This window comes from Aotus nancymaae, unplaced genomic scaffold (genome assembly GCF_030222135.1).
Source record: "Aotus nancymaae isolate 86718 unplaced genomic scaffold, 86718_ANA_hifiasm-v0.15.2.pri h1tg000040l, whole genome shotgun sequence".
NCBI classification, from domain to species: domain Eukaryota; kingdom Metazoa; phylum Chordata; class Mammalia; order Primates; family Aotidae; genus Aotus; species Aotus nancymaae.
The window spans coordinates 36393294-36406792 of NW_026988454.1; the positions used below are offsets into that span (position 1 = coordinate 36393294).

Sequence of the window (13499 nt, forward strand, 5' to 3'; positions counted from 1 at the left end):
TGAGTTAGTCCCCCTCTTGAGATTGCTCACTCTTTCACTCACTCTCTCCCTGGCCCTCTCGTTTTTCACGATGGGACAACAGCAGCAAGAAGGCTCTCGCCAGATGCTGGCTGGTTACTCAATCTTGGATATCCCAGCTGCCAGAATCGTGAGAAATAAACTGCTCTTTATAAATTATCTAGTCTCAGATAGCACAAAATGGACTAAGACACTATGTAACACACCACACTGGCCCTTAAAAAGAAAAAAAAGCCTTTAGTATAAGTCCATATTACTCCACAATTATTTTAAAGTTGAATTTTTGCATAGCCAAACTTAGAGTTGCATTAAAGATCATATTAGAAAAGCTACATGAAAGTACTTTGTAAGCTCTTCACCATTTGCCAAACAGAAGGTACACAACAGCACCAATACTATTCAAATCAGGGTTTTTCTACCAGTGCAATTTTGCCTCCCAGGGACATTTGGCAATATCTAGAGATATTTTTGGTTGTCATAATTGGATAGGGGATTGTTACTTGCACCTAATACATAGAATATTTGTATTTTCACACTTAAAGTCTTCATTCTAACTTCAAATATTAATTATATGTAAATTCGGGGCAATGTTCAAAATTCTATCCATTTGTATATTCCATATTCTGGTGAAATGTCCCACATGGTAAAATAGTTTTAGACCAATTAGTATCTTTGAATTATCCAGTAGCATATAAAACTGTAAGTAAAAACTGTAAAATACTTTAAAGACTATTATTTCTCTCAAGTCACACAGTACTTATGCAGGATTAACCCCAAATTTATGAAAATGTTAAGGTTTATCTAATCAAGCAATATCTTTCTAATAATGCTTTGATTCTCCAGATTAATTTATGTATTTCTTGATATAATGGTAATATTTTTCATGCTTTTTAATCTTAATTACATTCTTAAAAAGTAAAAGAAAAACACCTTAGAGTCTTCTTTATATGTCATATTTTAAAAATACCAATGACATCAAAGGCCAAAGGAAACTAATTTTTATAGCCATTATTTAAAATTCCATAGAGTCATTAAAGCTTATCTGTCACCATAATCCCCAGCCACTGGCAGTGCTGCAGAAAGCACATTTTTGAAACCTAACACTATAAAGTCAAATTCAAATAAAACAGTGAAAGAAACTTGTAAAAATAAAAACTTTACCTAAATCTTAAATATTTCATTCACTGAGTAATTTAAGAGAATAAAAGCTAATATTCATCTGCTAAATATCACCACTGTCATATTCCACGTCTAAAAATAACATAATTAGAAAATTTGTTTTCTTATCTTTTAAACTTTCTAATTGACTCAAATCATATATGAGTTCAAAGGAAATGCCTTAAAGTTAGCATGCCTCTACATGAGAGAGGAGTTACATTCTAGGGAAATTGTCTTTGACCTCATCTTTTGATATTGTTCTTGGAATTTTCCTAAGCTGTTATTAACACATATATTGTTCCCGAATTTGTTGCCTCATTAAGATTTATTAGAAATATCACACTAATTTGTTACCTAATTTTTCTTAATTTTTTTTGCTTGTCCACAACTATCAAAGAACTTGAAAAACTGATGATACAGCAATAATTGGAGTAAAAGTTAAAAAATCATCCTCAAATAAAGAATGTTCTATATCTACCAGGTGCCTAACATATACCTGATGACATCAAATACTTTTACTATTATTTTCCAGAAAAGAACTGAATGCACTAATCCACGTCCATATTTTCCTAAGACCAGTAATTTTCACATTGCAAAATTTTCATATACACAATTAAATGTAACAAATTACTTTTAAAACCCCTGAAGAGGCTGGGTATGGGTGGCTCACACCTGTAATCCCAACATTTTGGGAAGCTGAGAAGGAAGGATTGCCTGAGCCCAGGAGATTGAGACTAGCCTGGGCAACATAGTGAGACCTTGTCTCAAAAAAAAAAAAAAAAAAAAAAAGAAGAAAGAGAAGAAAGAAAGAAAGAGGAAAGGAAAGGAAAAGAAAAGAAAAGAAAAACCCCTGAAGAAAATCTAAAAAATTAAAAATATACTATTAGCATATTTTTAAGATACCAACAAAAAATTAATAATATACTCCTAATTTCAATCAGCTTCTGTTTCTTGATTTTTTCAATGTTGATTTTTATATTATTATCTCTCAAAAGAAGGCATATAAAACCAATATATGATTAAATCCAGTTAGAATTAATTTTAAAATTCTAGCTATTTAAGAAACATTTAGGATTTACTATATCCCCATCAAAATGTTTTCTACTTTTCTTTTTAAACTAACATGCAATTGCAAGTTAATGGAAACACATACTTCCATATACTTCCAATTAGGATTTTTTAATGCAGCCATCCTAATCCATTTTCTGTTGCTTAAAATATGAAATCAAGATTTTCCACTAATAAAGAATTCCAAACTTCTAAGAATGTGTTTAAAATCAAAGACCAGTGGAATTCTGAATACTTTTTTCTTTAAAACTAGATGCCAACATGTAGAGGCTAAAAGTAGAGCAACTCATTGTGAATGTGCTAGCTTCCAAAAGCTTGTTTGCAGGTCACTTAATTGGAACTTGGAATACAGTCTTCCATTGAAACAATGTTATAAATGCTACTCTTTTCCCAAGCCTTCCCACAAAAGCCCATAAGTAGTTTAAAAAGAAAATTAACATGAGACACTTTAAAACAAACAAAAATGTGCTCATGCGGAAGATATAAAATGTAACTCCTAATCTTGCCTGATCCCTACATCTCTTCCCCATATTTGTATGTAAGCTTTAAGTGGTTAACTACAAATAAGTCTCCTGAAAGGGAAACATTAAATTATTTGGTTTCATGATCATGTGAAACCTGCATTTTCCCCTATTATGTTACCCTACCTCCTCCGAAACAAATAAATGCTGTTGAACTTGTATTATGAAACTACTGTTACATTGTATTTTTTAATGTTCTGGTTGTAACTTGGAATGACAGAAACATACCTTTCCCGTGAAACAACAGGAGAGATATATATATATATATATATATATATATATAGAGAGAGAGAGAGAGAGAGAGAGAGACAGAGAGAGAGAGACAGAGAGAGAGAGACAGAGAGAGAGAGGGCGTGCATGTGTGCACATGCACCTACTCTTGAACAGGCACCAGCCTGGGTATGGGCATGCACTAACAACCTTGTGAGGAAGACAGGCGTCAAGTTGCAAGGATGACAAAAAACAAACAGAAAGCTGAGAAAGCCTTTAGCGGACAGGAATGGGCAAGCAAAGAGGGTAGTTGACCTAGACTAGACGGGGTGGCCATGGATAGAGAGGTTTGAGCTGAGATTCTGGCATTAACAAAACCAAGAGGAGCAAGGAGAAAACTCCAGCCAGGGAAGGCTTCTCTGGGACCGAGGGAACCTGGCATGCCCAAGGACAGCTAGGAGAGGTCGGGCAGAAAAAGCAAGGGCTGAAAAGGAGAGGGCAGAGCAGGCAAAACATCAGAGAACAGGGAAAAGAGGTTGTCTTTATCCTACCGAAAGGAAAATCCTCAAGTATATAAGCAGGTTGGTGACATGGCTAGGAGGGAAGGGGGGCAGACATGGGAGTGATGCAGAAATGCTCAGTCTCCCCTGGGAGCAAGGAACACAGGTGACGGGAAAAGCATAAAATGAGCGGCCTAGTGAAAGCAACAACCTGAGGTGTTCATCGAACATCTACATTGAAAGACTCTGTCAAATCAAAATAGAGAGCCCAGATTCTCTTCCAATCACCAATCTCGCATCCACAGGGAAGTCGCTTCAACTGTCTGACTTTCAGTGTCCTTAGACCTGGCTTCTGTCTGGCTGCTCATGAAAGCAGCAGCACCTCTCACTCCCTGAGTTCTTCTAATCCCCATATCCCCATATGTATACATGATCCTAAATTTCAAACCAAACAACTTGCAAGCATTTTAATAAAATATATAATTACTGATCACACTAACTTTGTATCGCCTAAGCACTTTTAAGAACTCTTTCACTAGGACTTTTCATTGTTGTTTGTTTGTGGGTTTCTTTTGAGATATGGTCTGGCTCCGTCACCCAGGCTGGAGTGCAATGGTGCAAACTCGGCTCACTGTAACCTCTGCCTCCTGGACTCAAGCAATCCTCCCACCTCAGCCTCCCAAGTAGCTGGGACCACAGGTGCAAGCCACCATGCCCGGCTAATTGTTGTACTTTTAGTAAAGATGGGGTTTTTGTCAAGTTGCCCAGGCTGGTCTCAAACTCCTGGGCTTGAGGGATCCACCCACCTCAGCTTCCCAAAGTGCTGGGATTACAGGCTTGAGCCACCATATCCGGCCCTTATTAGGACTTTTAAGAACTATTCCTCTCCCTGGTCATCTAGTGGTTAGGATTCGGAAAACAAAAAAAAAAAAAACAAGAAGAACTATTCCTCAACCAAAGTAATCAAATATGTATCAGTATAATCAGAATATGATTCTTCACTACATCAAATCTAAAATTTTACATGGCTAGGTAATTTTTCTCTTTTTATGTATATTTTCTCCCCAGCTAAACTGTGTGTCACAGACTAGATATTTCCTAGAATGACCCAACATAATTTTTCTTTTGATATTTATTTCTTTCATTTTAATTTTGATTTGATTTTTAACAATTTGTTAGCATTTCCTAGAGACATTCTAGTTAAACAAGGGGAAAAGCAACCTGAAAATGTGCCTGGTCAAAGAGATTATAACCCGCAATCAAACAGAAATTCAGATCTGACTCTTAAATTGGGTCAAGGAGTAAATACAGTCATTCTTCCAAGTGAGGTGTTCTCTCCTGAGGCATTTTAATTCCTACCTCACTGCTTCAGTAGTTGTAATGAGATTTGAGCAAGAGTTTTCTCTCTCAGAGCTTTCTCAGTATGAGCTAATTGGCTGGTTCCATTTTCTATTATTTATACTACATTAATTTTTCAGATTTTTAATAGATTTCTACCAAGTTTATGATGCAATATTAAGTTGCTACAACACCAAGTAATTTTTTAAAGAAACTATGTTGAAATAATCATTACCATAAACAAGATTAAGCAGCAAGAAACCCCAATAGAGATCTCAGAATTTTCTTTTCTCAACTGCTCACTGCTCTCTGCTTCCAAAGGGTCCCTCAGATAAAATGAACAAACACTTGCAAATGACCTTGACATGCCATCTGGCAACACTTTTTCAAGTGGTTTTTGCAAAATTACTGTTTAAATATGATTGTCTAAATAGTTTTGGAGGCAGAGATGGGAAGACTGCTTGAACCCAGAAGTTCAAGGCTGCAGTGAGCTATGACTGTGCCACTCCACTCCAGCCTGGGTGACAGAGCAAGACCCTGTCTCGAAAATATAAAAAAAAAAATATTTTCCAAACATGTTGTTTAAATACATTTCTATTACTTAAATAGAAATATTCCCTGTATAATCCTGCTAAAATGCCACCACCAAAGACTCTTGGAAGCTGAGAGCAAGTGGGCTCATAAGCATTTAGTGTGCTTTAAATGTAGAATAAAATTTCACAGTAAAAATAGTTTTTAAAAAAACACCACCTCTTTGTTGGTGATTGGAATGGACAGGAAATAGTTGGGTTGATAATCTTTTCGCTTTGGTTTCCTCTTCTTTACTCGATCACTCTTGATCCTTTCTTTTTCTTTACTTCTCTCCGAATTTATCTGAGGTTCATCAGTGACTAGAGGAAAAAAGTCAAACAATAGGTCTAATACATTTAAACAAAGATAATATAGTCAGGGAAAAAAGGAAACAAGCAATATATAAGTAGCAATCATTCATAACTGTCATTTTCAAATCTAAAGAAGGAGTTTGCAAACATTTCTGTAAAGGACCTTATAGTAAATATTTTAGGCATTGCAGATCACATAGTTTCTGCTGTAACTACTCAACTCTGCTGTAGACAAAACATAAGTGAGTGGGTACAATTGTGTTCCTGCTTTATTTTCAAAGCAGGGTAGTTAACCAGATTTGGCCTGAGGGCCATAGTGAGCTGACTCCTGATCTGAGGCACAGCTCCCAGCACCACAATGTTCATAACACGAGAAAAGAACATTTCTTCATCCATCCTGTATAGGTATATTTGTGACTTCTAGGGTATAACCCCACTGCCATACAAAGTTGTGGTCTGTGGTCATTGTCACACTATAAACTATTTGTTGCAAAAATTAAGAGAATGCTTTGGAAAGTTCCATAGCAATGGGACAGAATAATTTTGTCTACTGAATTTTGATTCCTACTTTGTAGGTGTTTTATTTCATTTTTCTAATAATTCATTTTTATTGTATTTTACAAAAGTATCCATTGGCAATAAACAGGAAATTTTTTTTAAAAACTGATCCTTAACAAATAGGTACTTTGAGAAGCACTTAGAACATCACTTTTTAAAGTAACCCTCATAATATTCATTTACAACATCTAACAATTCTAATTATGAAGCTATGCTCCCAGAAATAATGACAAAATCTGTGTGAAATGCCAGCATCTTTTTTTTTTTTAGCAGATTCTATCAGGGCTTCCACGTGTATGCAAAACTACAATCCATTCATTGAGCTTCCAAGCCATGTCTTCTCAAATAGTACTTTACTGTTCAAAATATTCTCGGCAGGGCATGGTGGCTCATGCCTGTAATCCCAGCACTTTGGGAGGCTGAGGCAGGCAGATCACTTGTGCTCAGGACTGCGAGACCAGCCTGGCCAACAAGGTAAAACACCATCTCCTCTAAAAATACAAAAATTAGCTGGGCATGGTAACATGTGCCTGTAGTCCCAGCTACTTGGGAGGGTGAAGCAAAAGAATCACTTGAACCCAGGAGGCAGAGGTTGCAGTGACCCAAGACCACACCACTACACTCCAGCCTGGACAAGAGAGTGAAACTCCATCTCCAAAAAAAAAAAAAAAAAAAAATAGAGTACCTCAGAGACTTCGTGAAAATTCAAATATATTTTCTGAGGTATTATTTTGAAAAAGGAAGGGAAGAACCATTTTACCATACACTGAATCCTACTAGGTTGGTTGCATCTTTGGGATCAACTCTACTAGACCACAGTAACTACCTGCATACAATGTCTTAAGAAGGATTGTGCAAAGAAGTCTGGGCTCAACCCAGGGCCCAATGCCTGTGTGCATATGCAATCCTGATTTAACTAAATCCCTTATTTTACACGTGCTATAACAGAAAAGCAGAAAAACTGTGCTACTGTATCAAACTGCTTCTCTATTGAAGTTCTGCATAACTAGTTAATATTACTCGTAAAACCACAGAGCAAAAATAATTGTTCTTATTCTTTCTCTTTGAGATATTAATATTAAATAATTTTAAATTAATGTCTCAAATAGTATTTTAATGCTAACATCTAAGAAAAATAGTATAGTGTGTTTAAAATTAAAAAGCTAAGAGTGTGTAGGATAGATGTGTTTTCTTTCTAGAACATCTATTTTTAAGGCCTACAAAATGGAGTAAACCAAGTGCAAGGTGGCCTGGGCAATATATCATTATGAATTAAGGCAAAATTATCTAGTGTGTTTGTGCATCTATTTCATCACTATATCTCTCAACAATATGTCTAATGATGAATGTGGCTAATGACAGCTCTTCATGGATAGAGGATACACATTTAAAATATAAATTATTATTAGCTTCTTTTACACATGTAAGCTTATCAGAACTTTATAGATTCTATCACTAAGAAATTGTTTGTAGCATTTTTATCTATGTTATAAGCATTACGTGAATTGTCTCATTCATGATGCCATTGGGTTTCACTTCTTACGTAAGAGTTTCAATACAGCAAATGAAATCAATATCTTATTGGGTTGCCTGAAATTTTAGATATCTATGAAAAGGTCCTATATCTAATTGTAGTAACATGAATTAAATGTACTAATCTTAAACAGAAGCCACAAAATATGCTAATGAAAAACACATATATTTTAAATCCACTTCAAAATACATTTCTAGCCCACCACCACATACTGCTAATAAATTTGTACTCTGAAAATGGAAGCCAATTTTAATATAGTTAGAACCAGAGCACCTGGGTTAGAATCCTGGTTCTCCCACATACTAGCTGTGTGACTGTGTGCTTTTAGATGAGCACATAAACTCTCTTTACTCAGTTTCCCTCTGTAATTTTAGAATAATAATAATAGCTATTTCATAGGATCGTTTCAAGGATTGAGTGAGATGATACAAAAAAATATTTAAACTACTTCCTGCTACAAAGTAAACACTATCATTAGCTATTATAATTATTAGATAATACCCAGAACTAAACATAATTAGGAAGATAAATCTGTATATGCTAAAGAACATTTAAGAAACTCCAAAAAGAAACAGATGATTTATAAACTCTCCATTGTTTTTACTTATCCAGACCACTTGTACCTTCCGTGAGTATGGAAAATGAGGAACTGTCCTGAATAGTTCTTTTTTGTTGTTGTTTTGGTTTTGTTTTGAGACAGAATCTCACTCTGTCACCCAGGCTGGAGTACAGTGATACAATCTGGCTCACTGTAACCTTGAACTCCTGGGTTCAAGTGATCCTCCCACCTCAGCCTCTCCAAGCAGCTGGGACTAGAGGTGTGAGATCACATCTCATTAATTTTTCAATTTTTATAGAGATGGGGGTCTCACTATGTTGCCCAGGCTGGTCTTGTACTCCTGGGCTCAAGCAATCCTCCCACCTTGGCCATCCAACATGCTGGGATTACCGGCATGAGCCACCACACCCGTCCCTAAACAGTTTCTTTAATTGAATATAACGTTGAAAAATAAATTTTAAAAGCAAGACCCCCCTTTTTTTAAGGTAAAATTACAAATCAATTCTAAATAAGTTTCTAGCATCCATCCCCTTATATTTTATTGTCTAAATCATGACACAAGGCTAACCCCAAGCAACAAGAATGCTGGGATGGTGAATCTGGCAGCTATCAACGTGTGCTGGGAAAAAAGGTGCAACAGCAGTTGAGAAGGTGACTAGTACTGTGTGTTTCAATCTACAGAAGCAGTATGGGATAGTGAAAAGGCCGATGACCTGAAGACTAGATTTCCAACAAGCATCTTTTAATTAAGTTACTTAATGGGTTTATCTGAGTACTGAAAAATCTTACCAATCCTTGGAGAAAAAGCTAATTGTAAGTCTGGAGCATACAATGTAAGAGAGTTCTGGAAATTCAGAGTCTCCTGAGATCATATCAGAGGATCTCTAAAGTCAATTTAAATGTCTTCCCATTGGTTGAATATGGGACAATTTGGTCACCAAATAGAAAAACTTCAGTGGTGTTAAATATATCAAATATGCTTAAATCCATCTGTTCTGAATGATACTTAAAAAAAAAAAAATTAAAACCAAAAGCTCACAGGTCACTTTTGGAGGAGTCTAAAGAACGATTTTTCTAAATATCTGATGATACAGGGGAAGAGTCAAGCATTTATCCCACTTTGCTTATAACCAAATAGTCATATAGGAAATTAAATAGCTAGCTAAGGTGAAGTTCTTTATAGAAATTTCAAGCTAATGAATGCAAAAGGATAGAGTTAGAATATCACCATTTCAAAATACTTAACAAATAGATCAACCCAATGACCATTAATGGATGATCATCACATGGAAGGCAGATGAGGAACTTTAGTAAGATACATTAGAGTAATAAGGCCTGAAGCCACTGATCAATCTTAACATCACAAAAAGGCAAGACAAGCAAACATTATTTGCCTACTTATGTCACACTACAGGAAATTCAAAATACTATCTTTGTCCAGGCATAGTGGCTCAGGTCTATAATCTTAACACTTTGTGAGGCCTAGGTGGGAGGACCACTAAAGTCAAGGAATTTGAAACCAGCCTGGGAAACACAGTAAGATCCCATCACTACAAAAAATTTACAAATTAGCCAAGCACGGTGATGTGCACCTGTAGTCCCAGCTACTTGAGGTGGGAGAATAACTTAAGCCCAGGAGTTCGAGGTTACTATGAGCTATGATCATGCCACTGTACTCCAGTGTGGATCACAAGGTAAGGCCCTGTCTCTCAAAAAGAAAAAGATACTGTCTTTAGAGCATTCATGCAAATGTTCAGAAATTTAATTAAGCCTCTTGATCTAACTACCAGTTTACCAGAAGTATAAGAGACAGAGAAAAATGTTAAATGACCAGAATATCAAAACTACCACACAACCTGATTTCTTCAAGACATACACACATACACATACCCAAGGAAAAAAGGAGATGTATACGTGAAAAGTGACAAGAGATGTATCAATCAAATATAGTGCATAGATTTTGGTAACTAATTCAAATAATCCAGATTTCTTTAAATTATGACACAGTCAGAGATTGTCTTGATACTTGATGACATTAGGAATTACCATTATTTTCTGGTATAGTAAGGACATTTTGAATTTTGTTTTAAAAAGATTCTTTACCTTTTAAAGAAACATACTAAAGTATTTACAGATAAAGTGATACGTCTGGGATCTACTTCAAAATAATCCAGTAAGGAAGAGGTAATGAATACATGAGGCTTGTTGTCCTATTTTCTCTAATATACATTTAAAAGTTTCTACAATGCAACACTAAAAAAAAAAAAACAAAAAAAACAGGGGCAGGGAGGTTTAGACCATCTCTCCCTAGGGAGTCTCTTCCAGTTCTAGCTTTCTGTGATTTGTGGTAAAGGTAGTAACTGTTAACACCTGTACTAATTAGGATAACTCATGGTAATACTAAGTAATGGTTTCAAGATTGAGAATCCTAAACCTACTGTCTAGGTTATTTTTTTCTCCAAACTGTAAGCATCAACCCACTAGTGAGTTATGTTATCAACTTAGAAGATAATTAAGAGCACATATACATAAAATATATATATATATATATATATATATATTTTTTTTTTTTTTTTTTTTTTTTTTGATACAGAGTCTCGCTCTGTTGCCAGGCACCAGGCTGGAGTGCAGCAATCTTGGCTCACTGCAACCTCCGCCTCCTGAGTTCAAGCAATTCTCCTGCCTCAGCCTCCCGAGTAGCTGGGACTACAGGCGTGTGCCACCACGCCCAGCTAATTTTTGTATTTTTTAGTAGAGACGCGGTTTTGCCATGTTGGCCAGGATGGTTTCAATCTCTTGACCTAATGATCAGCCTGCCTCGGCCATCCAAAGTGCTGGGATTACAGGCATGAGAGACTTACATTTTTTGAGGTGGAGTTTTGCTCTTGTTCCCCAGGCTGGAGTACAATGGAGGATCTCACCTCATTGCAACCTCTGCCTCCTGGGTTCAAGTGATTCTCCCGCCTCAGCTTCCCAAGTAGCTGGGATTACAGGTACCCACCATCACACCAAGCTAATTTTTTCTATTTTTAGTAGAAATGGGGTTTCACCATATTGGCCAGGCTGGTCTCAAACTCCTGACCTCAGGTGATTCACCTGCCTCGGCCTCCTAGAGTACTGGGATTACAGGTGTAAGCCATCACACCTAGCCAATGAAGAGCACTTTTTAAAAAATGGAATGAAATGGAATGGGACAGTAGTCATGTAAATAGTATATTGCTCACAGTAAGTGTAAGTACTGTTTTACGAAATTTTTATTTCCATTTTTTGCACACACTGTTTACTGGGTGGCCATCTGTAATACATTCCTTACTTGAAGATAAGACATATAATCATTTTTTCTGTATTTTACTCACACTCCAATATGAACAATACTGAAGAGGACAGAATTAACATAATATTTAAGACCACTGACACTTGCAGCATTTTATGTTATTTTCTACCTTATCTATTTTACACTAAACTGTCTTCCTGTCTGTAGCAATTTATTTCTGCCATTTCAAACATCCTATAAATCCATTTTGCAGAAAAGGAAAATTATAATCTCTCAAGGTAATGGTTATAGCATATAGCAACTCTAACCATTCTGGTATCATGAGAACGACATAGTATAAAATCCCAACTCAGAATACTTTTAGGTAAAAATAAAGTAGGACATGGTTTACCTAAATTTATTTAGTTTTCTATAATTTTGCCAATAACTATTTAACTTTCCTTTGAACAGGATAATCTAAAATTTTCTTTTGTTAAGCATCACAGACAGTGCAGTTTTGAAATACCTAATGACAGATGGGGGGAGAAAAAAGAATCCTGTTAAGTATTTATCGCTATAGTAATTTTACTAACCCTTGTAATATGCTTTTTTTAATTCAGTGAGCCCTGCTGATTTATCATCTACTTGATACACAATGAGCCCAATCTATCTCTCTCTCACACACACACTGTTAAGACAGAGTCTTGCTCTGTTACTCAGTATCAGCTAACTGCAACCTCTGCCTCCCGGGTTCAAGCAATTCTCATGCCTCAAGTCTCCCGAACAGCTGGGACTACAAGCTTGTGCTACCATGCCCGGCTAATTTTTGTATTTTTAGTAGAGACGGGGTTTCACATGTTGGCCAGGCTGGTCTCAAACTCCTGACCTCAAGTGATCTGCCCTCGTTGGCCCCCCAAAGTGCTGGGATTACAGGCATGAACCACCACGCCCGGCCCTAATATCTCTTCTCTCTTGTTTGCATAGCATGGCTGATTTTATTTGTAAAGTTTATTTATATGGCCATAGTATAAAATCCATCTGCTTTTCATTGCTGAACTCCATTTTATTTCTTACTTTGAAATCATAATGTAGGTTCTAAAATATTCTTCATTTATGGTTTCATATTAAAATATAAGGAGCAAAATATTTATGTAATCATCTAGTTTATCAATTAGAATTTCAAAAATCAATGACCATAGAACAAAATGAAGAAAAATTTGGCCACACGCCCAGAACCTTTCAACCGGATTATTTAGAGTAACTTCATTGGTTAGCAAAAAAGTCATCAGTTGGAGTACAGCTCATAAACCTATCTTATAAATTTAATTTATTCCACTTGTTAATTTTCATAATGATTTCAGTAGCCATTTTAATGTGTTGTAATGAGTCTGGTCTTGTTGACAAAGGCTGTCACTCTCTAATTCATGTATCGGTTTTTTTAACTGAAGCACCAAATGTCATTTTACGTAAATTATCTTTTTCTCAAGTTCTATTTATTCCCTCAAAAACTACAAAGGAATGAATTATGAGAAAAATCAATTTAATTAAATCATCCATCTGTTATGTGGGTTCATTGTTTTCACACTTACTCTTAGCTAAAAGGCTAGGAATGAATTCTATTTGTTTTGGTATTTTCTTTTTTCTTGTCATTTAGGCAGCTAAAATCTTTGCAGTAATCATTCCTAAAACTCCTTAGCTACATGACTGAGAATATTATATTATCTTCTATATTTCATATAATTTTTTTTTGAGATGGAGTTTTGCTCTTGTTGTCCAGGCTGGAGTTCAATGGCACAATCTAGCTCACTGCAACCTCCACCTGCCAGGTTTTCAAGCAATTCTCTTGCCTCAGCCTCCCAGATAGCTGGGATTACAGGGGCTCGCCACCACACCTGACTAAT

General features: G+C 36.0%; 1 protein-coding gene across 6 annotated transcripts in view; it reads right to left on the minus strand.

The window, feature by feature from the left end:
• Positions 1-13499, minus strand: part of AKAP7 (A-kinase anchoring protein 7) — a 156438-nt gene that overhangs the window by 126661 nt on the left and 16278 nt on the right. For all 6 annotated transcript variants that reach the window (XR_001108299.3, XM_012458310.2, XM_064360681.1 and 3 more), the window contains exon 3: positions 5564-5703. Coding sequence is in view for 5 of the 6 variants with exons in the window: in XM_012458310.2 (XP_012313733.1) it covers positions 5564-5703 (140 nt within the window). In the remaining variant the exon portion in view is untranslated. The remainder of the gene's footprint in view (positions 1-5563; positions 5704-13499) is intronic.